The sequence below is a fragment of the Neolamprologus multifasciatus genome, chromosome 1, assembly GCF_963576455.1.
Source record: "Neolamprologus multifasciatus chromosome 1, fNeoMul1.2, whole genome shotgun sequence".
NCBI lineage: Eukaryota > Metazoa > Chordata > Actinopteri > Cichliformes > Cichlidae > Neolamprologus > Neolamprologus multifasciatus.
This window is the reverse complement of record NC_140439.1, coordinates 33540098-33567089: the sequence shown is the minus strand read 5'-3', so window position 1 is coordinate 33567089 and position 26992 is coordinate 33540098. Positions and strand designations below refer to the sequence as shown.

Below are 26992 nucleotides of genomic sequence, written 5' to 3'. Positions count from 1 at the left end.
CTCTGGCGAATGTTTGAACGCTACGAACATAAATGCTGCCAATAACGGACTAAAAGTGGTTGTGTCTCACCCCTGTTTGAGGGTTCTTTAGAATCAAAGGATCAAAGGACAAAGTGGTCATAAGATTCTAAACGTGTCATAGTTGCCAACAGATGGTGGCAGTTTTTTTGCATTTGAAAATAAACACTGGGCTGATTTCAACACCATTACAAGAAGTGTTGTTAATCATTCTTTTTAAATCATAATCAGGTTACCACAAATTGTTTTTTAATTTAGTAGTCTTTGTCAGTTTGTCAGTGGGTAAACAATTCATAATGCACCTTCAGGAACATCAAGTTATTCTTAGTACTGCATACTTGCAATGAATAAGTTGTCCTAACAGTCATCTTAAGTAAACTTTACTCAATTTTTTGGAGGTAACGAGTTTGCATAGTTTTTTGAGTTCTGGGAACTAATTCGATTTTACAGTGCAGTAGTTTGAACATTTATAATAACATTTCTGCACACTGGAACAAACCTGTCTCCTTTTCTAGAACTGTTGCTAACACTTATGAGATGAAAATGAATCCATCGTGAAGATAGAGAGTGACAAATGTTACTTTTCTTTATTTGTTTATATCTAAACTTTAAAAACAAAAAAAGAAACTGTTGAAATTACCTGGACTGCCTCAGCCCAGGTGATGTAACATTAGCAGACAGAAGGTTTGATGTTGCAGAATCTTTGGAGCTGTACCATGCTGAACTGAAGAGCCCAGCTTTCACCAAAAGGAAGAACTAACTGGTGTTATGTGTCAAATTAACTGACATGTTAGCTGGTGGAGTACCCACTGCATTATATATATATATATATATATATATATATATATATATATATATATATATATATATATATATATATATCATGTCTTTTTTATAATAAATAATCAAAAACTTTATTTAAACTAAGATTTTAAAAATATGTGCAGTGATCGATGTGCTCTCAGGCATGTGCTTCAATCCACACACAAATACAAAACGACCTGACCACACGTACAACTGTTTCACAAACTCTATAAAGCATTCACACTCCAATGGATGCATCAGAAAGCAACTTGGGATTACGATCTTGTCCAAGGATATTTTGCCTGCAGACTGGAGCAGCCAGGGATCAAACCAGAAAACTTTCTGATCAAAAGCTGACTTGTGCTAAATCCTGAACGGCAGCCACCCCATTTTAGCCAGCCAAGATTAAATGGCACATTCTTTAATTACGGAGTTAGGGATTGTTACATGGAACTCAAAAGAAATGTTGAACCCATCTCGTGTCCTGTGTCTTCTAAAGCTGTCTGTACTTTTACAGACAAAAGTTCATCAGCAAACAGTTTGCAGGCCTCTAATTATCAGGCTGTACTCAAGCGCTTGAATTCAACCTAAAAGCTGTGCTGTCATACAGAACCAAGTACCCTCCGCGGAAACTCTAGCTAATGTCACAACTGGATCTGATGAGACAGCTATGATTTCTGGACTCGAAGTTAATAATCCTGAATCAATTTATACAACATCAGTTTGTTTGTTTTGCTTTCATAACAAATAGTTTGAGCCTTTAAAAAAAAGAAAAGAAAGTATCATCAAGAGAAAGACAATAAGCTGCCTAGTTTGTTCGAAATACACCGCAGTATAATATTATATCACATTTTTTTATCTCTAGTTTTTCGTGTCCAGTTATTTACAAATGAATACTGTGTAATGCTTGTGTAAGTGAAAACCTGTCCATCTACCTTGATCAGATTTTTACTGCACTACAAACTTCTAGTATGATTAAAAAGAACAAAGAAAACACAATGAATATAAACAGAATATAATGCTTTTCACTTAAAAGTAAATACTGCCCAGAGAGTGCTTCTGGTTTACGATATAATTTACACGTGAGCCTTGAATTCCAGTTTATGAAATGGCTCTTGCTGATCATGCAAATACCTCTCTGCCCTGTCCTCACTTTCTTTTATCTTTGTTCCATGAAGTTGGGACATATTAATGATATTTTTTCCTGTAAAATTCAGTAACTCTTCCTTTTGCTAACAGTTCCAATGTGTGTCAAAGTGTACAGGTCCTTCTCAAAAAATTATGATTTTGTGATAAAGTTCATTATTTTCTGTAATGTACTGATAAACATTAGACTTTCATATATTTTCGATTCATTACACACAACTAAAGTAGTTCAAGCCTTTCATTGTTTTTATATTGATGATTTTAGCATACAGCTCATGAAAACCCAAAATTCTTATCTCAAAAATTAAGCATATCATGAAAAGGTTCTCTAAACGAGCTATTAACCTAATCATCTGAATCAACGAATTAACTCTAAACACCTGCAATCATAGAATGATTACAATATTGAAAAAAAACAAATGCCTGAATCCTAAATTGTGGATATCCTATTGTTGTGATCTAAAATGTAACACTAAATGTGATTAAAACACTAAAACTCTGGACTCCTGGGCTCAACGACTGCAAGGATCACCAGCCCGAGGAAAACACAAAATACACATGACCCCGTGACAAAGACAATTCATTCTTGAATGAAGACACTGATCTGACTTTTTAAAATTTTGCCAATTGTGTTTATTATTAATTTGGGAAATAGAAAGGTGTGTGTGTGTGTGGGGGGGGGGGGGAGGTTGTAAAGAAGAAGGGAAAGGAAAGGGATAGAAAGAAGGAAAGAGATAGAGGAGAGAAAACCCCAACAATCCCCTCTGAGCAAGCACTCGGTGCGACAGTGGATAGGAAAAACTCCCTATAAAGGAAGAAACCTATGACAGAACCAGGCTCTAGAGGGGGCAGTCAACTGTCGGGACTGGTTGGGGGGTGAGGGTGAAAAGAGAGAGGGGGGGGGGGGGAGATGGGACAGGTGTTAGGAGGTAAAGGGAGACAGGGGAGGGAGAGGTGTCAGGAGAGAAAGGGAGAGAAAGGGAGAGGAGAGGTGAAAATTAAGATGGGACAGAGGTGGAGGAAGACAGGGTGACATCAGCAGTAGAAAAAGTAGAAAAAGAAGAAAAAGCAGGAGTGTTCTTCCTCCAGAAGAAGCGGAATCTTTTTTTCTTCTTTTCCATCAGCTTTTCCACGAGCACTTTTTTCTCTAGGATGAGGGTTCTCAGCTGATCGATTGTCTCTGCATTCTCCTTCTCAAGTCTCTCGCATGTTTTCTCCACTTCTTCTAATTTGGCTTGTTTGTCTTCAAGCCTTTCTTTCATTTCTTTAGATGTTGCCTCCTGCGTTAGCTTTCCCTCGTGCAGCTCTGTATAACTCTGTTGTAATTTGTTGTGCGTGTCTTCCAACTGCTGACTGCTCCTCTCGATTTCTTGAAGTGTACACTGCAGGTCTTCGTTTGTTTTCTCCAGGTGTTGCTTTAGCACCTGCATCTCAGTGTTTTTGCACTTCAAGTTGTCTGAAAGTTCCTCGAGTTCTGTGTTTTTTCTCAGCATGTCATTGAGCTTACTCTGCATCTCTGAGCATTGGTTTTGCAGCTTTTCCTTTTCCTCTTCCAGTTCAGTTGTTTTGTAGTTCCGTTTGTTATAAAGTTCTTGCAGGTTTTGGTTTTTCCTCTCAAAGTCCTGGAGAATTTCTTTGTCTTCTTTCTGCTTTATTTCCTGTTGTTCTTGGTCTTGAAGCAGCTCTTGATATTTGTGCAGTGTTTCATCAAGCTTTACCTGCAGCGCTCGGTGTTGTTCCTGCACACCTTGCATGTCTCTCTGGTTAATGTCCAGTTTTTCTTTTTCTTCAAGGATTTCTTTATTCTTTTGCAGAGCTTCATCAAGCATTACTTGCAAGCCTTCGTTGTGTTTCTCGATGTTCTGAAGCTTGCAATCCAGATGTTTCTGTTTCATGTCTTGCTGTTCTTTCTCTTGAAGGAAATCTTTATTTCTCTGCAGTGCTTTATCAAGCTTTATTTTCAGCTCTGTGTATTTTTCCTGCACGTCTTCAAGCTTGCAGTCCATCTGTTTCTGTTTAATTTCTTGTTGCTTTTGTTCTTGAAGCAACTCCTTATTTTTGTTCAGTGTTTTATCAAGCTTTACCTGAAGCGCTTTGCATTTTTCCTCCATGCCTTGGAGTTTGCGCTGCTTCATGTCCTGTTGATCTTTTTCATGGAGGAGCTCTTTAATTTTTTGCAGAGCTTCATTAAGCTTGATTTGCAAGCCTTTGTTGTGTTTCTCCATGTCCTGAAGCTTGAAATCCATTTCCTTCTGTTTTATCTCCTGTAGCCTTTTTTCTTGAAGAAAGTCTTCATTTGTGTGCGGTCTTTCATCAGGCTTTGCCTGCAGCGCTCTGTATTTCTCCTCCATGTCTTGGAGTTGGCACTGCATGTCTCTCTGGTTAGTGTCCAGTTTTTCTTTCTCTTCAAGGATTTCTTTATTCTTTTGCAGAGCTTCATCAAGCATTACTTGCAAGCCTTCGTTGTGTTTCTCGATGTTCTGAAGCTTGCAATCCAGATGTTTCTGTTTCATGTCTTGCTGTTCTTTCTCTTGAAGGAAATCTTTATTTCTCTGCAGTGCTTTATCAAGCTTTATTTTCAGCTCTGTGTATTTTTCCTGCACGTCTTCAAGCTTGCAGTCCATCTGTTTCTGTTTAATTTCTTGTTGCTTTTGTTCTTGAAGCAACTCCTTATTTTTGTTCAGTGTTTTATCAAGCTTTACCTGAAGCGCTTTGTATTTTTCCTCCATGCCTTGGAGTTTGCACTGCTTCATGTCCTGTTGATCTTTTTCTTGGAGGAGCTCTTTATTTTTGTGCAGAGCTTCATTAAGCTTGATTTGCAAGCCTTTGTTGTGTTTCTCCATGTCCTGAAGCTTGAAATCCATTTCCTTCTGTTTTATCTCCTGTAGCCTTTTTTCTTGAAGAAAGTCTTCCTTTGTGTGCGGTCTTTCATCAAGCTTTACCTGCAGCGCTCTGTATTTCTCCTCCATGTCTTGGAGTTGGCACCGCAAGTCTCTCTGGTTTATTTTCAGGTGTTCGTTCTCTTCAAGGATTTCTTTATTTTTTTTTCTCTGAGACATGTTTGAATCTGTAAACTGTCACTCTCAAAAAGATCCAAATGTTTTAAAAGATTTCTCTGGCGAATGTTTGAACGCTACGAACATAAATGCTGCGAATAACGGACTAAAAGTGGTTGTGTCTCACCCCTGTTTGAGGGTTCTTTAGAATCAAAGGATCAAAGGACAAAGTGGTCATAAGATTCTAAACGTGTCATAGTTGCCAACAGATGGTGGCAGTTTTTTTGCATTTGAAAATAAACACTGGGCTGATTTCAACACCATTACAAGAAGTGTTGTTAATCATTCTTTTTAAATCATAATCAGGTTACCACAAATTGTTTTTTAATTTAGTAGTCTTTGTCAGTTTGTCAGTGGGTAAACAATTCATAATGCACCTTCAGGAACATCAAGTTATTCTTAGTACTGCATACTTGCAATGAATAAGTTGTCCTAACAGTCATCTTAAGTAAACTTTACTCAATTTTTTGGAGGTAACGAGTTTGCATAGTTTTTTGAGTTCTGGGAACTAATTCGATTTTACAGTGCAGTAGTTTGAACATTTATAATAACATTTCTGCACACTGGAACAAACCTGTCTCCTTTTCTAGAACTGTTGCTAACACTTATGAGATGAAAATGAATCCATTGTGAAGATAGAGAGTGACAAATGTTACTTTTCTTTATTTGTTTATATCTAAACTTTAAAAACAAAAAAAGAAACTGTTGAAATTACCTGGACTGCCTCAGCCCAGGTGATGTAACATTAGCAGACAGAAGGTTTGATGTTGCAGAATCTTTGGAGCTGTACCATGCTGAACTGAAGAGCCCAGCTTTCACCAAAAGGAAGAACTAACTGGTGTTATGTGTCAAATTAACTGACATGTTAGCTGGTGGAGTACCCACTGCATTATATATATATATATATATATATATATATATATATATATCATGTCTTTTTTATAATAAATAATCAAAAACTTTATTTAAACTAAGATTTTAAAAATATGTGCAGTGATCGATGTGCTCTCAGGCATGTGCTTCAATCCACACACAAATACAAAACGACCTGACCACACGTACAACTGTTTCACAAACTCTATAAAGCATTCACACTCCAATGGATGCATCAGAAAGCAACTTGGGATTACGATCTTGTCCAAGGATATTTTGCCTGCAGACTGGAGCAGCCAGGGATCAAACCAGAAAACTTTCTGATCAAAAGCTGACTTGTGCTAAATCCTGAACGGCAGCCACCCCATTTTAGCCAGCCAAGATTAAATGGCACATTCTTTAATTACGGAGTTAGGGATTGTTACATGGAACTCAAAAGAAATGTTGAACCCATCTCGTGTCCTGTGTCTTCTAAAGCTGTCTGTACTTTTACAGACAAAAGTTCATCAGCAAACAGTTTGCAGGCCTCTAATTATCAGGCTGTACTCAAGCGCTTGAATTCAACCTAAAAGCTGTGCTGTCATACAGAACCAAGTACCCTCCGCGGAAACTCTAGCTAATGTCACAACTGGATCTGATGAGACAGCTATGATTTCTGGACTCGAAGTTAATAATCCTGAATCAATTTATACAACATTAGTTTGTTTGTTTTGCTTTCATAACAAATAGTTTGAGCCTTTAAAAAAAAGAAAAGAAAGTATCATCAAGAGAAAGACAATAAGCTGCCTAGTTTGTTCGAAATACACCGCAGTATAATATTATATCACATTTTTTTATCTCTAGTTTTTCGTGTCCAGTTATTTACAAATGAATACTGTGTAATGCTTGTGTAAGTGAAAACCTGTCCATCTACCTTGATCAGATTTTTACTGCACTACAAACTTCTAGTATGATTAAAAAGAACAAAGAAAACACAATGAATATAAACAGAATATAATGCTTTTCACTTAAAAGTAAATACTGCCCAGAGAGTGAACTACTGTGGTGGAGTGCTTCTGGTTTACGATATAATTTACACGTGAGCCTTGAATTCCAGTTTATGAAATGGCTCTTGCTGATCATGCAAATACCTCTCTGCCCTGTCCTCACTTTCTTTTATCTTTGTTCCATAAAGTTGGGACATATTAATGATATTTTTTCCTGTAAAATTCAGTAACTCTTCCTTTTGCTAACAGTTCCAATGTGTGTCAAAGTGTACAGGTCCTTCTCAAAAAAATTATGATTTTGTGATAAAGTTCATTATTTTCTGTAATGTACTGATAAACATTAGACTTTCATATATTTTCGATTCATTACACACAACTAAAGTAGTTCAAGCCTTTCATTGTTTTTATATTGATGATTTTAGCATACAGCTCATGAAAACCCAAAATTCTTATCTCAAAAATTAAGCATATCATGAAAAGGTTCTCTAAACGAGCTATTAACCTAATCATCTGAATCAACGAATTAACTCTAAACACCTGCAATCATAGAATGATTACAATATTGAAAAAAACAAATGCCTGAATCCTAAATTGTGGATATCCTATTGTTGTGATCTAAAATGTAACACTAAATGTGATTAAAACACTAAAAATCTGGACTCCTGGGCTCAACGACTGCAAGGATCACCAGCCCGAGGAAAACACAAAATACACATGACCCCGTGACAAAGACAATTCATTCTTGAATGAAGACACTGATCTGACTTTTTAAAATTTTGCCATTTGTGTTTATTATTAATTTGGGAAATAGAAAGGTGTGTGTGTGGGGGGGGGGGGGGGAGTTGTAAAGAAGAAGGGAAAGGAAAGGGATAGAAAGAAGGAAAGAGATAGAGGAGAGAAAACCCCAACAATCCCCTCTGAGCAAGCACTAGGTGCGACAGTGGATAGGAAAAACTCCCTATAAAGGAAGAAACCTATGACAGAACCAGGCTCTAGAGGGGGCAGTCAACTGTCGGGACTGGTTGGGGGGTGAGGGTGAAAAGAGAGAGGGGGGGGGGGAAGGGGGAGATGGGCCAGGTGTTAGGAGGTAAAGGGAGACAGGGGAGGGAGAGGTGTCAGGAGAGAAAGGGAGAGAAAGGGAGAGGAGAGGTGAAAATTAAGATGGGACAGAGGTGGAGGAAGACAGGGTGACATCAGCAGTAGAAAAAGTAGAAAAAGAAGAAAAAGCAGGAGTGTTCTTCCTCCAGAAGAAGCGGAATCTTTTTTTCTTCTTTTCCATCAGCTTTTCCACGAGCACTTTTTTCTCTAGGATGAGGGTTCTCAGCTGATCGATTGTCTCTGCATTCTCCTTCTCAAGTCTCTTGCATGTTTTCTCCACTTCTTCTAATTTGGCTTGTTTGTCTTCAAGCCTTTCTTTCATTTCTTTAGATGTTGCCTCCTGCATTAGCTTTCCCTCGTGCAGCTCTGTATAACTCTGTTGGAATTTGTTGTGCGTGTCTTCCAACTGCTGACTGCTCCTCTCGATTTCTTGAAGTGTACACTGCAGGTCTTCGTTTGTTTTCTCCAGGTGTTGCTTTAGCACCTGCATGTCAGTGTTTTTGCACTTCAAGTTGTCTGAAAGTTCCTGGAGTTCTGTGTTTTTTCTCAGCATGTCATTGAGCTTACTGTGCATCTCTGAGCATTGGTTTTGCAGCTTTTCCTTTTCCTCTTCCAGTTCAGTTGTTTTGTAGTTCAGTTTGTTATAAAGTTCTTGCAGGTTTTGGTTTTTCCTCTCAAAGTCCTGGAGAATTTCTTTGTCTTCTTTCTGCTTTATTTCCTGTTGTTCTTGGTCTTGAAGCAGCTCTTGATATTTGTGCAGTGTTTCATCAAGCTTTACCTGCAGCGCTCGGTGTTGTTCCTGCACACCATGCATGTCTCTCTGGTTAATGTCCAGTTTTTCTTTCTCTTCAAGGATTTCTTTATTCTTTTGCAGAGCTTCATCAAGCATTACTTGCAAGCCTTCGTTGTGTTTCTCGATGTTCTGAAGCTTGCAATCCAGATGTTTCTGTTTCATGTCTTGCTGTTCTTTCTCTTGAAGGAAATTTTTATTTCGCTGCAGTGCTTTATCAAGCTTTATTTTCAGCTCTGTGTATTTTTCCTGCACGTCTTCAAGCTTGCAGTCCATCTGTTTCTGTTTAATTTCTTGTTGCTTTTGTTCTTGAAGCAACTCCTTATTTTTGTTCAGTGTTTTATCAAGCTTTACCTGAAGCGCTTTGCATTTTTCCTCCATGCCTTGGAGTTTGCGCTGCTTCATGTCCTGTTGTTCTTTTTCATGGAGGAGCTCTTTAATTTTTTGCAGAGCTTCATTAAGCTTGATTTGCAAGCCTTTGTTGTGTTTCTCCATGTCCTGAAGCTTGAAATCCATTTCCTTCTGTTTTATCTCCTGTAGCCTTTTTTCTTGAAGAAAGTCTTCATTTGTGTGCCGTCTTTCATCAGGCTTTGCCTGCAGCGCTCTGTATTTCTCCTCCATGTCTTGGAGTTGGCACTGCATGTCTCTCTGGTTAGTGTCCAGTTTTTCTTTCTCTTCAAGGATTTCTTTATTCTTTTGCAGAGCTTCATCAAGCATTACTTGCAAGCCTTCGTTGTGTTTCTCGATGTTCTGAAGCTTGCAATCCAGATGTTTCTGTTTCATGTCTTGCTGTTCTTTCTCTTGAAGGAAATCTTTATTTCTCTGCAGTGCTTTATCAAGCTTTATTTTCAGCTCTGTGTATTTTTCCTGCACATCTTCAAGCTTGCAGTCCATTTGTTTCTCTTTAATTTCTTGTTGCTTTTGTTCTTGAAGCAACTCCTTATTTTTGTTCAGTGTTTTATCAAGCTTTACCTGAAGTGCTTTGTATTTTTCCTCCATGCCTTGGAGTTTGCACTGCTTCATGTCCTGTTGATCTTTTTCTTGGAGGAGCTCTTTATTTTTTTGCAGAGCTTCATTAAGCTTGATTTGCAAGCCTTTGTTGTGTTTCTCCATGTCCTGAAGCTTGAAATCCATTTCCTTCTGTTTTATCTCCTGTAGCCTTTTTTCTTGAAGAAAGTCTTCCTTTGTGTGCGGTCTTTCATCAAGCTTTACCTGCAGCGCTCTGTATTTCTCCTCCATGTCTTGGAGTTGGCACTGCAAGTCTCTCTGGTTTATTTTCAGGTGTTCGTTCTCTTCAAGGATTTCTTTATTTTTTTTTCTCTGAGACATGTTTGAATCTGTAAACTGTCACTCTCAAAAGGATCCAAATGTTTTAAAAGATTTCTCTGGCGAATGTTTGAACGCTACGAACATAAATGCTGCCAATAACGGACTAAAAGTGGTTGTGTCTCACCCCTGTTTGAGGGTTCTTTAGAATCAAAGGATCAAAGGACAAAGTGGTCATAAGATTCTAAACGTGTCATAGTTGCCAACAGATGGTGGCAGTTTTTTTGCATTTGAAAATAAACACTGGGCTGATTTCAACACCATTACAAGAAGTGTTGTTAATCATTCTTTTTAAATCATAATCAGGTTACCACAAATTGTTTTTTAATTTAGTAGTCTTTGTCAGTTTGTCAGTGGGTAAACAATTCATAATGCACCTTCAGGAACATCAAGTTATTCTTAGTACTGCATACTTGCAATGAATAAGTTGTCCTAACAGTCATCTTAAGTAAACTTTACTCAATTTTTTGGAGGTAATGAGTTTGCATAGTTTTTTGAGTTCTGGGAACTAATTAGATTTTACAGTGCAGTAGTTTGAACATTTATAATAACATTTCTGCACACTGGAACAAACCTGTCTCCTTTTCTAGAACTGTTGCTAACACTTACGAGATGAAAATGAATCTTCCATCGTGAAGATAGAGAGTGACAAATGTTACTTTTCTTTATTTGTTTATATCTAAACTTTAAAAACAAAAAAAGAAACTGTTGAAATTACCTGGACTGCCTCAGCCCAGGTGATGTAACATTAGCAGACAGAAGGTTTGATGTTGCAGAATCTTTGGAGCTGTACCATGCTGAACTGAAGAGCCCAGCTTTCACCAATCAGTGTTGTTAATCATTCTTTTTAAATCATAATCAGGTTACCACAAATTGTTTTTTAATTTAGTAGTCTTTGTCAGTTTGTCAGTGGGTAAACAATTGATAATGCACCTTCAGGAACATCAAGTGATATTTTTTCCTGTAAAATTCAGTAACTCTTCCTTTTGCTAACAGTTCCAATGTGTGTCAAAGTGTACAGGTCCTTCTCAAAAAATTATGATTTTGTGATAAAGTTCATTATTTTCTCTAATGTACTGATAAACATTAGACTTTCATATATTTTAGATTCATTACACACAACTGAAGTAGTTCAAGCCTTTCATTGTTTTTATATTGATGATTTTAGCATACAGCTCATGAAAACCCACCCTCTCTTTCCGCTTCACTCCGCATGCGAGCCTTGTGCTTTGCGCTAGGAAGAGGGGGGAGGTAGTTACACTTGCAGTAGCACAGGAACAGAGCAGGAGGGAAAGAGAGAGAAAGAGAGCCAGGGGCAACAGCATCACATTAGAAAGGTATAGTTATCATCCACAACTATTTTCAGTTGCGGATGATAAAGGATTCAGAAAGTTTATTCATGCAGGTCCATATGACAGAGAATATGCATCTTCTTTTTCTTTTCATATTTTAATTTATATTTAATTGTGTTGTGGTTTGCAGTGTTTTGTGTTGTTTCACTTTAAATTTGTTTGAAAAGAAAAAGCTGAAAATTTAAATAGTTAAAAGTTGAAATGTGAATAGTTGATTTTTGTATTATATGATTTATTTATTACATTTTATGTGGAGTGAATAAATAAAAGTATATTTACGGTGGCCCCTACAGACAAAGCACATACAAACTTCAAATCAGATGTATGTTGCTATTTCTTCATACATACATGTGTCAGAATAGGTATTAATTTACATACAACATTACACTTTCTGAAGACGGTTAACTCAGTCATGTACATCCCAGTCTCTAACTTATGCACCACTGTTTTACACATTTTAGTTTTTAGTTTAGTTGTTGTTCAGTATAATAACCTTCTTTCTTACATTATTATCATTGATGTTTTCTTTAGGAGTGGCTTCTACAGAGGCATGGTGGGTCCGTTACCAGATCCCTGCTTGTTCAGAATAACGGAGGCATATGCAAAATTTAATATTGAGGACAGGCCACTTGTGACCACAATGAACATGAGACCTGACAAGCCCCTTGTGGAAAGTGCCTTTGGGCTGGTGCAGGAGGGCAGTGTTCTGTCATATCAGCAGCCGGTTTTGACAACCCGGTACATCACACTACACCGTGATGCACCACCAACACCGCACTTGCCTCTGCAGGGGTATGACATCTTGCCATCAGATTGTGTGTTTGTGTGCTCAGAAGAAGAACTTCTGCATCTGAAAAGCTTGTCTGTAACTCTGGAAATGGCTCACAAAATAGAGGAAGCTACACGTGAGCAAAGCTCTTCGTCTGAGTGGCATCAGCTCCGCAGGCCCAAAGTGACTGCCTCTAGGTTTCGGGAGGTGTGTCACGTCAGAGGCCAGAGCTCGGCAGAGTCACTAGCAGAGCGTATATTGAAGGGAACAAGGCAGACAGCAGACATGAGGAGAGGAACTGAGATGGAGCCTGCAATAGCAGCAGAGTATAGTAGGCTAATGAATGTTAACTACTCACCCTGTGGTCTGGTGATTCACCCCATTGCCCCCTGGCTTGCTGCATCTCCTGATGGTGTTGTTTTTGACCCCAATGAATACCCCCAGTTTGGCCTCGTCGAATTCAAATGTCCCAATGTACAAAACTTTATTGACTGCAAATATGTGCAAATGGAATGTGGTACCCCTAAACTAAAAAAGAGCCACGCATATTATTGGCAAGTGCAAGGACAACTGCTCATCAGTGGGATGCAGTGGTGTGACTTTGTTGTGTGGGCACAAGAGGACTACCTAGTGCAAAGAATATACATGGATACAGATGTGCACAATGCAATCAGAGAAAAGGCTGACTACTTCTTTTTTTTTTTTTTTTACATATATATATGCCAAGATACCTGTGTTTGGAAAAATGAACAGTGAAAACATAGCAAAAAGGAAACCAGATCCTTCAGGCTGGCTGGAACAATAACTGGTGTTTTATTTGCAATATATTTCATGAATTCTTTTGTTGTTACATGTTACTTTTATGTGAAATCAATAAACTTATTTAAGCAATGGCATCAATTTCATTTTTTAAAAACACACATTAAAACATTGAATTTGTGCAGAACTTATTTACATGGTAAGTATTTAAAACCCCATGCCTAGCATACTGATATACATTTAGACAATAACACAACTGAATGAAGAAAATGACAAATGGTATTTTTGAAAGCACAATGTTACTTATGATTTTAAAATGATTTAGTGATTTACTTTATAATTTTGATAATTTTGTTGAATCTGAATAGTAATATAGTAGTATAATTAAACAGTATTATTAACATTCAACATTTGCAATGAATTTGAATTATTAATAACTGAAACTCAACTATCAGCACTCAAGTACCAGTTCTGTAATCAAGTATTGTGAGCTGAGGAGGAAGAAATGCAACTGTAGTGGCCTCAGCTGCAGGTCATTTTCCATAAGTTACTTGTACTGGCACTGGTGTCTTGGGGAAAATCCATCTTGTCTCACTTAACCCATTTTTTAACTAATGCTGTGTTCTGATAATTTGACAGCATACATGCTACTGCAAACAGTTGGTTGATATTGTAAACATGTGACATGGTAATCATGCTATCAAAAAGTTTGTTCTGTTTTATCCTCCTAATGACCTGCTCCACATGTACCCTGAGTCTGGCTATGGCCTGCGTCTCCTTAACCTGGAATGCTGGCATCTGCTTCTGCTTAGATAGAAAAGGTGGGCAGTACACTTTGCATTTGCAACAATCGGTGATTAGGAAGCCCTTATCTACCATCACTGCCATGTCTTCAGTCAACTTCTCAGCAATGCCTGATTGTTTGAATAGTTCCTTGTCACTAACCGAACCAGCATACAGATTAGAGATGAATGTCACTGGACCATGTGGAGCTATGCCAACCAGGGCTTTCATCGTACAGTGGGATTTGTACGAAGAGTACATTTCACTTCGGAGAAGTGGTGAGGATGGTGTCTGACACCTCAGCTCTGTACAGTCAAGGATCATCTGGGTGTCTGAGAAATCTCTGAATTCCTCAGGGAGGTAAACTTGCACTTCTTCACGTGTAAGCCAAATGCATTGAGACCCCAGTGCAGTGGCAAGAAAATTTGTCCATTTTGCAATAATGCGGCTCACTGTGGACTGGTGTATGTTAAATCGATGTGCCAGGTCCCTCTCCTTCAAACCAACTGACAGGAAAACCAGAAAAAGAAAAAACTCATCAATTGGCTGTAGCAGCTGCCTCTGGAAGGTGAAAACAAAAAGGAAAATGTTACTCCTTAAGCTATGAACTAGTAAAATTATGCTTTTCTTGGCTAAATGTTTTGTAATGGTTATGCATACCATACTGTACCATGGGGTAAACAATGAGGTGCTGTAGTACACAGGTGTATGTATGTAAAGGATACTGAGTCTAGCATACATACACCTGTGTATGTATGCTATTGTACATAATGTAATGTTATTGTACATAAATACAATAACATTACACCTCTAGTTCTAACTACCAACAAACCCATAACCTACCGTTGATGTGCGTGCAGGTGTCAACACTTCTTCGTTCCGATTGGCAGGTGACTTGGCTCTTGAAACCCGGATCATTTTATAGATGCAAGGCTCAATCAAAAACCAAAATGCCATCAAATGATCATAGCTTGGAAATCTATTCACGAGAGAGACATACATCGTGTCAATCATTAATTAACAATTGTTGAGACAACGCCGGTCTCTGCGATTCTTTTGGTCCTGGTAGAGATCACGCTGAGATGTTTCCATGTTTTACACAATCCTTTTATTACCCATTATTCTTACAGATGCATCTGGAGATCAGCACACTGCATTCCTATGCAGTCCTATGCTAAAGGCTGATCTAAAGAACTCCACACAACAGTTACAGTTATAACCTCTGGTCTCCTCCCCCCTACAGTAAACACCCCCACAATGGAAATACACTAGTACAGTGGCTAAGGGTGCTGACACCCTGACCCCCATCTCCTTTTATGGTAGTGCCCATTTGCCCGTTGTCTGCCCCTCACCCTCAGTAACTCTTGCTTCATGCCCTGGGGGTGGGGGTTGATCCTCCTGCCCTGCACCTCAGTTCTTTGTTCCCATCCAAAGCCTATTTTCTATTTTGTATCCTTACACCCATTACCATAATTATAATGTTGCAAGCAATCACAACTATATTCTCTTTAACGTTGATGTACATTAAGGAATCTATTCTCAACACATTACTCACTAACATAAAAATAATGTAAACTGTGACAAATATGCTAATGGTATGCTGTATAAAATAGTCTGATTAAGAGTCTATTTGGTGTTGTATTTTACCTGTAGCATTAGGACATCGTTTAAATACTAAAGCATCTACATGAAACATACAATCAGCAGAGGAAAAAGTAAATATCTATTTTGTTTTCATTAAGACTGGAAAAACTTTCGAAATTTAACTGATGGTGACCTTGGTATATTTTAAACAGTTAGCTTGAATAGAACTTATGTGTACCTGGTATAGAATCGGATGTCAGTGTCGGAGCCAGCAAAACGCTGTAACCCAAATTCTCGCTGGACACGTAACTCCTGTATTTCCTTCTTCAGAGTCTCCACGTCTTTGGACAGGTCTTCTGCAGCTGATGCAGATATGTCCAATGCAGACGGCTCAGGGACTGAGCAGTAGTCGTGATCTCTTGTAAGACTGTGCTCTTCTTGATCGTCAGGAGGAACTAGTTCAGGGCGTCGCTCCGTTCTCTCCCAAACACTACGCCGCGGTGGTTCAACTTTATAGCCATTCCACTCAAAAAGTGTTGGTACAGCACCTTTAATAAGCCGCCTTCGACCACCGAGGGTTGTTGGCTCTATGAGTTGATCACTGGCAAAGTGTCTGCAGCAGACCCTGGTGTGAGAGGTAACCGTGAAATGATCCCTGCGTATGTTTACCAGCCATTGTCTTCTCAAGTCGGAATGGGTTGGAAAGCCATGAAAACTTAGTATGCCGTTAAATTTGGCTGAAGCCGAACAAAGTGGGACACAGCAATGCTCGGAATATTTCTTCTGCTGTTTTTGAAAATGTTCTGTTTTAAATACTTTCCTTTTTATACCCATTCTGAAGAGACATTAGCATAGCAACCGATAGATAAACAAACATACCGGAAACGGCCAAGCGGTAGTATTTGGAAACGGAAATACGTCACATGCCCTAGTGCAAGTAGTCCAATGGACAACAATTCAGCAACCTAACATATTTAAAAAGTCACACTGCGAAATTTAGTATTAATCCCATATTGGGGAAATTAATCTGTTACAGCAGCACAAGGGGCAGGAAGAAAAGGTGAATTCGAGATAAAAAACAAAACAAAAAAACAATAAATAACAAACAAACAATAAAAATAGATTTATTTTTTTTTTAGAAAAAATAATTTGATTCATAATAAGTAGGTTTGCAACTTTCTAGATATATCCTAAGTATTTGAGTTGGATGAGTTCAATGTTTTCGCTGATAACCGCTCCACCGCTACTGGAGCCATTCTAAAAAGACGCAGACGTAATTTATTTTGAAGGGTTATACCGGAAGAGGCACCACTTAACTAACGGGAGCCTCTGAATTTGGCTTTCAGTTACACCCTAGTGACTATCCTTCTGTTGAAATATCATAATCACTGGACTTGACTAAATCGGTGAGTTTATTGTAGTTGTGAAAAATAAGTGTTATGATTAGAGAAGATTTTCTGCCTGGTTTAGCCGTCGTGTTAGCAAAAATAATAAACATTGGCTACCTTTTCGATAGCCTAAGCTGTGCTATGTGACTAACATTATCAGTAGTGCTAACTTTAGTAGTACCAACACATACCCCCCCAAATGTTAGGAACTTTGTGCGTGACTTTGGTCATCTACACGTCTGCTAGGTATCTGCCACTAATCTAAATATCACAAAAAATCACAAAGATACCGACATGCTGTTAGCTAAAGCTAGCTGTGCTGCTAAGAATACAAGTAAAGCTAAAGCAGTGCTTCAAGGCTAACAGCAGTCTTTATAATACAAGCAAGACATTTGAAGGACTGTTGTAAGTTCACCTTGCTGATTTTCCAGGCCCTATTCAAAGTGTTTAATGTTGCATTTACTACTGCATTATTATGTCTGGTTAAGCTAAATGTAGCAACTTAAGTTTAGGAACAACAGTGCATCTTTGTAACCTTATGGAAACTAGCGACTTCCAGTGTTGACAATTTAATCTGGCTTATAGTAGACACTTTCAAAGGCCCTGACATAGCAACTTTAGAACGCAAACTAATCCATGCTGTTAGCAGAAAAGGTCAGCAGTACTGTCAGAGATGTATAGATTGTGGTGTAGTAATAATTTTATTAGTATCTACCTAGCCAAATTAAAATGAAACTGACATTGACACAACCCTATCTACAGCAATCTGAAAAATTATTTCAGATTTAAAAAATACAGCAACTTAAAATAATACAAGAGGTCTATATCACACCCTGCACACTGTAGAAAACGGACCATATGTTATTGAAATTATATCAGGATATTTGTAAAGTTAGGGTCATTGTTGTTGTATTCACTGTGGTACTGTCCTCTATTTAAGGTTATAGAGTAACTTTAGATCCCGTGTCTCTTATTGCAGAAAGCACAGCTATGTCCAGCTGTGTGCGGAGCTCCAGGGCTCTGCCCCCTGTTATGCTCCCCCGGCTGCGGCTGCTTCACCAGACGGGGTATAGATTGGTAGGCAGGGGTCTCTGGACTTCCCCTCGGTGTTTGACTGTCAGTGGAGACTCCCAGCTGCTTCCATTGCCCAGGCAGGCCCGGGTTGTCATCTGTGGAGGAGGTATTGTGGGAACATCAGTGGCCTACCACCTGGCTAGACTGGGCTGGACTGATATTGTACTACTTGAGCAGGGCAGGTGAGTGTTTCAGCTCAACAAATTACAGATAAGCCATTGTGTTTGTTGGCTTAAAATTAGCATGAAGAGAGAGATGTTCTTTATGTTATTGACTCAGACCACTGATATTATATGAGAGTAGGGATAGCTTTAACATTAGGAGGTGATAGTGGAAAGAAATGTTAGATTTGATATTGTTGTGTTAATACTTTCTTGACCATTATTATCCTAACCAGACTTGGTGCAGGAACAACAAGACTATGTGCTGGTATTGTCAGTGTGGCCAAGCCCATTTCCATCGAGTGTCAAATGGCCAACTACTCCAGTAGTCTTTACCAGCAGCTGGAGGAGGAGACGGGGGTTAAAACAGGTGGGATGATTTACAGAATTTGGTTTTTGTCATATTTAACTTTTTAAATTTTTTATTCTTAGAAGGGTTTGCTGTTTCCCCGTTTTACTATTGGTGCTGATAGTTAACAGTTCCCACATGCACATCACCACATATTTTTTAAAATGTTAATTATTAATTTAGATTATAGAACAGTTTTGCATTTGTATTTTCCCAGATCATAGCTTCTAAAGCATAAAACAGACAAGGGAGCAAATTGTGACATACTGCCTTCTGTCTCAATGCATTTAGAAACATTCCAGATATTTTTTGTTGAAGTCTGAGATATCATTTGATGTGCACCAGCAATAAACAAGCTGCAAAGCTAGACTACTAATTATAGACTGCGTCATATGTGGTGTGTGGTATGTGTTGCAGGTTATGTGAAGACAGGGTCTTTGTGTCTGGCTCAAAATCAGGATCGCTTCATTTCTCTTAAGCGCCTCGCATCAAGGCTGAAGTAAGTCCTGTAGTTAGTATTTAGGCCACAGCTATGTGGATTAAGCTGTAAAGCTCTAGTAGCTTTGTGAGGACAAGCTTTTGGGGACTCACAAGTGTTTGTTTGAAATAATAGTGCCAGCTGATTGTCCCTTTTCACTGATTTAAAAACATAAATGACTTTTGACCCTTTCACTTCATTCACAGGGTAATGGGGATCAATTGTACTATTATTAAACCTAAAGAGGTGTCCAAACTCCACCCCCTTGTTAACATTCATGACCTGGTAGGCGCACTCCACCTTCCTGAAGATGCTGTCGTGTCTCCACCAGATGTTAACCATGCCCTTGCCGTGGCTTCAGCTGGACAAGGTAACACAAACTTGCAGTTTGGTTTGGTAGACCATAAATCGTGTATTCTGCTGTTGCTGGCCCACCCTATAATTGTAACCTCCTCTTTTGTCCTTCATTTCCTCTTTTTTTTTCCCCCTTTCTTCTCCTTCAGGGGTTCAGATCATGGAACGAACCAGTGTTCAGCAGGTTCTGGTAGAGAAGGGATGTGTAACAGCTGTAGAGACTGACCGTGGTTCCATTAAATGTGAATATTTTGTCAGCTGTGCTGGACAGGTAGACCCCACTGTAAACATTTTGGAATTACTTTTGTTTCTGTGGAAATTCAGTGTCAGGCTTGGTCAAAAATATGTAAGCAGGACAGGCAGCAATTTTTTTTCTTCTCCTTCATAATAATAATAATAATAATAATTTAATTCTATTTCATAATCTTTTTTCTCTCTGAAACTAGTTGAAGCAGTTGTTTCCTATGGTGACTATAAGTATCTTGTTTCTACACATTGTTCTAATTGTATTTGGTTGCTCTGACTGTTTCTGCTCCAGTGGGCTTATGAGCTGGGCCAGGCTAGTGAGACGAAGGTGTCAGTTCCCCTCCATGGATGTGAACACTTCTACCTCCTCACCAAACCTCTCCAGGAGCCACTTCCACCCAAGACACCAGGTATCACATATTAAAAAGCTAGGAAGTAACCTTTGCAGTAGACACTATTGAATTTTAAAGTCCAATTTGTGTAGCCAGCTGAAATCGTGTCTGTATTAAAGAACATTCATTTCATGATTTTTTTTTCTGTTTTTTGGCAAATTAATTAACTAATTGCAATTTATATCAGATCGACAGTTATGTCTAGTCCTTTTTTTTAGTCCCATAGTAAAAAGAAAAAACTAGGGCACAGGCTGTACCTTTTTACTTAGCCAAATAATGTGCTTAGCAATATGCAATATGGTAATGCCTGCTGAAAGGCTAAAAACAAGTCCAGCCAGCCTAACTATGTGTCTCTTTGCTAGTGGTGATTGATATGGATGGCAGGATATATGCACGGCCGTGGCAGGGAGGCCTTCTGTCAGGAGGCTTTGAGAAAAACCCCAAACCCATCTTCACTGAGGGTCGCAACCAGCTGGAGATCCAGAACATGCAGGAGGACTGGGATCACTTTGGTAAAAAAAAAAAAAAAAAAAGTATTAATGTTGTATTTTTATTCATTAAAAATTGTTCCAAATAAATAACCCCAGCTTTAGAAACATGGTTTATCGACCTATGTTGAATGTCAGGTTCTAGTAACAGCTGTATCTACCACTTTCATGTAGATTGCTGTTACTAGAACCTCTGTTTAAGGCTACCTTAAATGATTTTGACCCACCTCTCTGTACACATGTAAAAATACACCTGACTGTTTGTCTTGGCCTTAAACCAGTAATGTGAGATTTCTCATACCAGGCTGCCATAAAACGTTTATTATAGCAGCACACATCACCAAACCAGTCTGTAATCGACCGTTATTTTTCCATTTATTTTATCTTATAAGTGTAGGGGTTGAAAAGGTTGCTGAAAGAATCCATCGCAATATATAATGTTAGAATGTACTGTATTTTATGAATGTATATTATATTAATGTATTGTAATAGATATTGTTAGAACTGCAATTCATTTGATTATTTTGTTAATCCATTATTAAATTTTTAAAAATGTGTCATCTTAATGGGCAAAAACAGTAATTGTACAACAATAGAGGTGGGCAAAAGAACAAGAAGCAGCACTGTAATATTTCTTGGTTATGGTGTGGTTGGTTGTTTAAGTTAATTAGAGTAAACTGTATTAAATTATCATCTGCATTTGCTACATTTTAGAGCACTTTTTGTTTTCTGCCTTCAGAGCCGATGCTCAGTGCCCTGCTGAGGAGAATGCCCAGTCTCGAGACAGCTGAGATCCATCAGCTGGTCAACTGTCCGGAGTCCTTCACACCTGATATGCGCTGTCTGATGGGTGAGACCCCAGGTGTGTCTGGGTACTATGTGCTGGCAGGGATGAACTCCTCAGGCCTGGCCTTTGCTGGAGGAGCTGGAAAGTAAGAACAAACATATATATATATATATATATATATAGTGTATCTGTTAAGACTAGACGTAAGCACGTGATCAATATTGGGTCACCTGAAATAATTCAGCCATGGTTTATCAGTTGCAGCGATCAAGACTGTGTTGTGGACGTGCTTTTTTTTGCATTACAAGAAGGGATAAATGGCCTGTTGTGTGGTTTGGTAACCAGGTACCTGGCAGAGTGGATGACCTATGGCTACCCCACCGCCAATGTCTGGCCACTGGACATCAAACGCTTTGGCAACCTGCAGAGCAGCCGAACCTTCCTGAGACACAGAGTGATGGAAGTCATGCGTGAGTAGTGAGCATTGTTGGGTGTTTGGTTCATGCTTTTAAGTAGACAAAGGCTGTATAGTCATCTGAACCTTGGTGTACTGTTTAAATAATTAATTTCTGCTGTTGCTTTAGTTAAATTATTATAAATCCTATAGGTGTTGGATATTTATTATAATGTGCAGTATATTCTAATTCTTGCTCTGCTATCTCTCCTTCTAATATTTGTGTGTCAATGTTCAGCCCTGCTGTATGAGCTGAAGGTTCCCCGGTGGGACTTCCAGACCGGACGCCAGCTGAGGACCAGTCCTCTGTACGACCGCCTGGACACTCAGGGGGCTCGGTGGATGGAGAAACATGGCTTTGAAAGGCCCAAGTACTTTGTTCCACCAGGAAAAGGTTTGTCCCAGTGAGAAGCAGTGGTACTTGGACTGCAAATGATTTTAACGGATTTTAAGGCAGTTTTGTCTAATGAATGAAATTACTTAGTTGAATTGGACTGTTTCTCTCTGTAGATCTGCTGTCCCTGGACCAGAGTAAGACTTTTTATAAGCCAGACTGGTTTGACATAGTTGGAGCAGAAGTGAAATGCTGCAAAGAGGCCGTCTGTGTCATCGACATGTCCTCCTTCACCAAATTCGAACTGACTGTGAGTCATGAATCACTTTGGAAAACTTAGAATTACAAGAATTAGAACTGAGTTACAGAGAGGGGAAAAACTGCTGCTGTGCTACCTACTGTTGTCTATGTGGTCATACCCAGTTAGCATATGATATTTATCAGTGTTATGTACGTATGTTTGTACTAGCTACTCGAATTTTTTGTTGTTGTTGTTGGGTTTTTGTTTTCTTTAAATTATGCAGGTCTTTGTCAGCTGGGAAAAACCTGTGCAGTTACTCTTTCCTTTTTAAATAAATCCATTTTAATTAATGCATTTAGCTTTAAAAGTATTCAGGTTAAATCCTCTGCTCTGTCCTGATGACTCAGTCAACAGGTGACCAAGCCTTGGAACTGCTGCAACATCTCTGTGCCAATGACCTGGATGTTCCCGTTGGACACATTGTCCACACCGGCATGCTGAATGAGAGAGGTGGCTATGAGAACGACTGCAGTGTGGTCCGCCTCAGCAAGAACAGGTTTGAAACATCTGTGCAGTGGCACTGTAGATACTAGTACATGACAGATTTTTAAAATTGCTTACTTTCTCATTTGCTGTCCAGCTTCTTCATCATCTCTCCGACGGACCAGCAGGTCCACTGTTGGTCCTGGATAAAGAAGCACATGCCTAATGACCCACACCTCCACCTAGAGGATGTCAGCTGGAAGTACACTGGTACGCATGCAGCAACTGGGGTTTCTGCTCTGATATCGCCATCTAGTGCTCATATAACATTTAAAAGGAGAAACAATGCAAAAAGTCAAAACAATCCACTGTCGACTTGTAACCCAGTTATTTAAATAACCTTAAAAATCAGACACCAGAGGGATGAAGTCTGTGGAGGGATGGCATTAATTACATGTCTGAAAGTAGATCTTGTGTATTTTTAATGCAGTCATCTTAATTGTGTAAAATGTGAGCAACAGTTGTACCAGATTCTGTTTTTGCACGTGTAATATAACATCAGATGTGGGCTTTGTTAACCAGAAAGTCTGTTAAGTGTTTATAACTCTTATTCTTCTCAGCTTTAAATCTGATTGGACCTCGAGCTATGGATGTTCTTGCTGAACTGTCATACGTTTCCATGACACCTGACCATTTCCCCTCCATGTTCTGTAAGGTAGGGAAAGCTAGATACAGCAAAGCTGACGGCTTGTTTTTTTTTTTTTAAATGACCTTTTCATCAGTCTGTCTCTTCACTCTGCCAAGAGGAGTAAACTGACCATGTTTATGTGCATGTGTGTTTACAGGAGATGAGTGTGGGCTATGCCAACGGGATCAGAGTCATGAGCATGACTCACACTGGGGAACCAGGTTTCATGCTCTACATCCCCATTGAGGTGCAATCCTACACACACACACAGATATTTAATAGATACCTCGTCACAGGATGGTTGATAAAATGACAACAACCCATGAGTATGTTACATGAGTTGTTATTATATATATATATATATATATATTTTTTTTTTTTTTACAATTAGGCACACAACTCCCTGATATTCTTCAACATTTAGTTTTTCTATAACTTGAGTTTATCTTGAAATGCCAAAGATGGAAATAAGTATTGTTTTTCTATTGTAAGTCATTTACAAAAAACAACACTTCTTGTTTTGTTTTGGGTATTTTTACTTTCACAGGAAATTAATTAAGAATAGCCATGGGATTTAAAAAAATGAAACATTATTCAAAATTTTCTGACAATATCTTTTGATTCTGATCTTTTTCTTGTAATACATCATTACTAGGAAAGAACTGAAAAACACTTTATTAGGTGGTAGAAGTAAAAGTGTATTAATAAAGAATCAACCTTAGACTGTGAGAAGATAAGGATGAATAAAAAACTCAAACAACCAAGGGTTTAACTTGTCCTTTTATGAGGATCAGAGTTGTGGCTGATGGTTTTGGTGGACCAGAGAAGATTTTCAAATTTCAAAATGGATGATTGCAGTGTAAAGTTCAGGAATGGCTGAAAGAGGAGCTTTTTTTTAAATACTACAACGATCATTTAAAAGCAGAAAAATGGTGTAAGGATGGATAAAACATTTATTACACAATTATACTGTCAAATTATGTCCAATTAAAGTCCCAAGAGAATCAAAGTGTCCTTAGCTGCCTTGACTCGGTTGTTATAAAATAAAAGTATCTTCACAGGACAAACCTCCGGAGAAAAATCCTAGAAAATATCCAGTTTCTTGTAGCAATGGTAGGAAAGAGTCACCAGGACTCTAGGACTTAAAATTGTGATAATTCAGTGTCACACATGTGTTGTGTTTTTATTGTTAATGGTTAAAAGTGATATGATTTTTGCATGGCTTATTCTGTCTGATTACTGAGAACCTGGCATGTATGATGGTGTTTAAAAAACAAAAACCACTCTCACATTTCAGTGTACCGGAAATGCCATATAGAGTATAAGACACCAGTTCCTCTGCTCTCCACAGTACGCACTGCACGTGTACAACGAGGTGATGTCAGTGGGTCAGAAGTACGGGATCCGTAACGCAGGGTACTACGCACTGCGAAGTCTACGCATAGAGAAATTCTTCGCCTTCTGGGGTCAGGACCTCGACGCCTTCACCACCCCGCTGGAGTGCGGACGAGAGTTCAGGGTCAAGTTTGACAAGGTCTGTTGACAGTTTTAAACGTATAATATCTGATCCTACCCATAGTGGAGACTTTGTTTTTCATTGTACATCGAACTGCCTCATCCTAATAGACTGATCAGTTAGTCAGCTACATTTTTACTTTGCCAACATGATGGAAATGCATAAGATGCTTTATTTGACTCTACTTATTAAGTTTCAAACTTTCCCTCTTTTGCTTTAAAATGGTTGAAAGATGAGAGATGAAGAGTAGAATAATTAAAGCACTCAACATCTTGGTGCAGTCTTTGTCATGATGCAGCAGGGAATTTGTCACCGGGCTGCACCTGCAGGCACAACAGGTGGCACTTTAAAGTAGCAGGTGTAAAGTTTACTGTCTGTCTCATTTTGAAAGGGTGGAACATCAGGTGAGCTGTCTGCTGCTTAGAGCAGTGTCAGCACGGTGCTGATTAAAGGCATCTACAGTTTAACGCTGGTTTCACAGACTGTTTTAAGTTTTATAGTGTTGTTAAAAAAAAGGTGGGTGACTTTAAAACATGGTGGTCTTATGCTACTCCAGCAGAGCTGCACATAGCAGGGCCATTGTGTTGTTTACTCAAGTTGATCTTCACTAATTTAGTGAAGGTTCTTAGGGCCTAATTTCCTCTATTTATCCTCATCTTCTTCACGCCTTTTTCTCTCCGTCAGGACACGGATTTCATCGGCCGTGAGGCATTGCTTCAGCAGCGTCAGGACGGTGTGACACGACGGTTTGTCATGCTGGTTCTGGAGGACCATGACACCGAGCTCGACTTGTGGCCGTGGTGGGGTGAGCCCGTCTATCGTAACGATCAACTAGCGGGGACGACCACCAGTAGCGCCTACAGCTACACCCTGGAGCGCCATGTTTGCCTGGGCTTTGTGTCTCCACCCCTTGGCCCCGAGGGGCTCCCTACAGCCATCACTCCTGACTTCATCAACCGCGGGGACTACGAGGTGGACATTGCTGGTCAGCGCTATCCAGCCAAAGCCAAGCTCTACCCGTTCAGCTCCCTCTTCACCCAACAAAAGCGCCGCAAGGATGACATGGAGCTCAGCAACCTGCAGGGGAAGTGATGCAGAGTAACGCAAAACTTTCCTGTGACACTCCTCCACCAAATCCACTCCTGCTCTTACCTTGCAGTGCCAACCTTTCTTTCCTTTTGTCTCCTAATGAGAGGGCTTTATGCACAATCACTCCTCGTAACTCTAATATTTAATCTCCTTGTTGCATCTCCCTCTTTCAAAGTGCAATATTTAATACTCTCCAGATGCTTTTGCTGCATTAAATACAAAGCTCTTGTCTCATCAAATTCTGCCGTTGTTTCTCAGCCCTGCCCAGCTTCACTCTTAAACACAGTCTCATGGCTGTCTGAGACACTCTCTGGTTAAGTGCCTTTGTTAAGGCAACATCAGCAGAAGCTGCTGAAGACTTTTTCCAATTTGTTCTCTGTAACCTATTCAGAACGGATTTGACCGACAATCTTCTCCAGTACTGTTGTAAACGTCCCACTCTGCAGTTGGCTACAGTCCATGTAGTTGTTGACTCTATTGTCACTTTACAAACCATATATTTGCTGCTGTAAAGATATGAGTGATGTGATGTAAAGAGTGGCTTAATTCGGACACTTTACAACTTTGTCAGCATTACACCTGACGATGAAGGAAATGGTATTTTCCTGAATAGAGGAAAGCCCTGGGAAGCATAAAAAATCCTGGGATAATCATTAGTCTTTTGGCCATTACTAAACTTCCACTCCCGTTAAAAGGATTCCCAGGATTTCCCAGAATTCCTTCATTTCCCTTGAAAGTGTCGTTGTCATCAGTTGTGAGCTTATTTTGCGGTGTGTGTGGAACCTGTTGTAATGTACTTTCAATCTGTTATTTATGTTGTGTCGTTATGAAGCATTGTTGCACTCTTCGATGTTTATGCTTAGTTTTGTTGATGTTTTGCTGAATGTGTGGCTGGTGAGAGAAGCCAAGATGGGACAGGAACTCTGCGACTGGAGTCTACAATATCTAATATCTTACATTTGTGGTTTGACTTTTGCCTGGTTCAGAGTTTAGATGTTTGTGTAAAGAAACTGCGACTCAAAATAAATTGTATTTTTGTATAACTAGTGTGTACAAAATCTCTATTTTCAGTCATGCTTTTTAAAAATATGATTTATAATTAAATATTTGATTTCTAAATCTGACC

General features: G+C 39.1%; 2 protein-coding genes and 1 pseudogene across 2 annotated transcripts; 2 read left to right on the top strand and 1 right to left on the bottom strand.

Annotated features, from left to right (window-relative positions):
- Positions 1-10933: 10933 nt before the first annotated feature.
- Positions 10934-12591, top strand: LOC146526123 (uncharacterized; annotated as a pseudogene).
- A 317-nt stretch (positions 12592-12908) lies between these two features.
- On the bottom strand, positions 12909-16562 carry LOC146526122 (uncharacterized). Its single transcript, XM_085157550.1, has 3 exons — positions 15583-16562; positions 14604-14739; positions 12909-14321 (listed from the first exon to the last, which is right to left on the bottom strand). Exons 1-3 carry the CDS (start codon positions 16176-16178, stop codon positions 13569-13571), a joined length of 1485 nt encoding a protein of 494 aa, XP_085013676.1. The 5' UTR covers positions 16179-16562; the 3' UTR covers positions 12909-13568.
- A 69-nt stretch (positions 16563-16631) lies between these two features.
- Positions 16632-26909, top strand: pdpr (pyruvate dehydrogenase phosphatase regulatory subunit). Its single transcript, XM_085157540.1, has 18 exons — positions 16632-16750; positions 17712-17988; positions 18204-18337; positions 18734-18815; positions 19001-19164; positions 19298-19419; positions 19687-19804; positions 20149-20298; positions 21014-21206; positions 21407-21531; positions 21754-21909; positions 22026-22159; positions 22498-22646; positions 22731-22843; positions 23194-23288; positions 23419-23508; positions 24613-24795; positions 25462-26909. The coding sequence occupies exons 2-18, from the start codon at positions 17723-17725 to the stop codon at positions 25867-25869; spliced, it is 2682 nt and encodes an 893-aa protein (XP_085013666.1). The 5' UTR covers positions 16632-16750; positions 17712-17722; the 3' UTR covers positions 25870-26909.
- The last annotated feature ends 83 nt before the right edge of the window (positions 26910-26992 follow it).

What these genes read in the sequence shown, in the direction of transcription:
- LOC146526122 (XM_085157550.1), bottom strand. Translation starts at nt 16,178, where the DNA reads ATGGGTATAAAAAGGAAAGTATTTAAAACAGAACATTTTCAAAAACAG. An exon ending in GACATCCGATTCTATACCAG is followed by an intron (nt 14,740 to 15,582) that starts GTACACATAAGT and finishes TCTCGTGAATAG; the next exon opens with ATTTCCAAGCTATGATCATT. An exon ending in CACCTGCACGCACATCAACG is followed by an intron (nt 14,322 to 14,603) that starts GTAGGTTATGGG and finishes TTCACCTTCCAG; the next exon opens with AGGCAGCTGCTACAGCCAAT.
- pdpr (XM_085157540.1), top strand. Translation starts at nt 17,723, where the DNA reads ATGTCCAGCTGTGTGCGGAGCTCCAGGGCTCTGCCCCCTGTTATGCTC. An exon ending in CTTTGTTCCACCAGGAAAAG is followed by an intron (nt 21,910 to 22,025) that starts GTTTGTCCCAGT and finishes TTCTCTCTGTAG; the next exon opens with ATCTGCTGTCCCTGGACCAG. An exon ending in TCAGGGTCAAGTTTGACAAG is followed by an intron (nt 24,796 to 25,461) that starts GTCTGTTGACAG and finishes TCTCTCCGTCAG; the next exon opens with GACACGGATTTCATCGGCCG.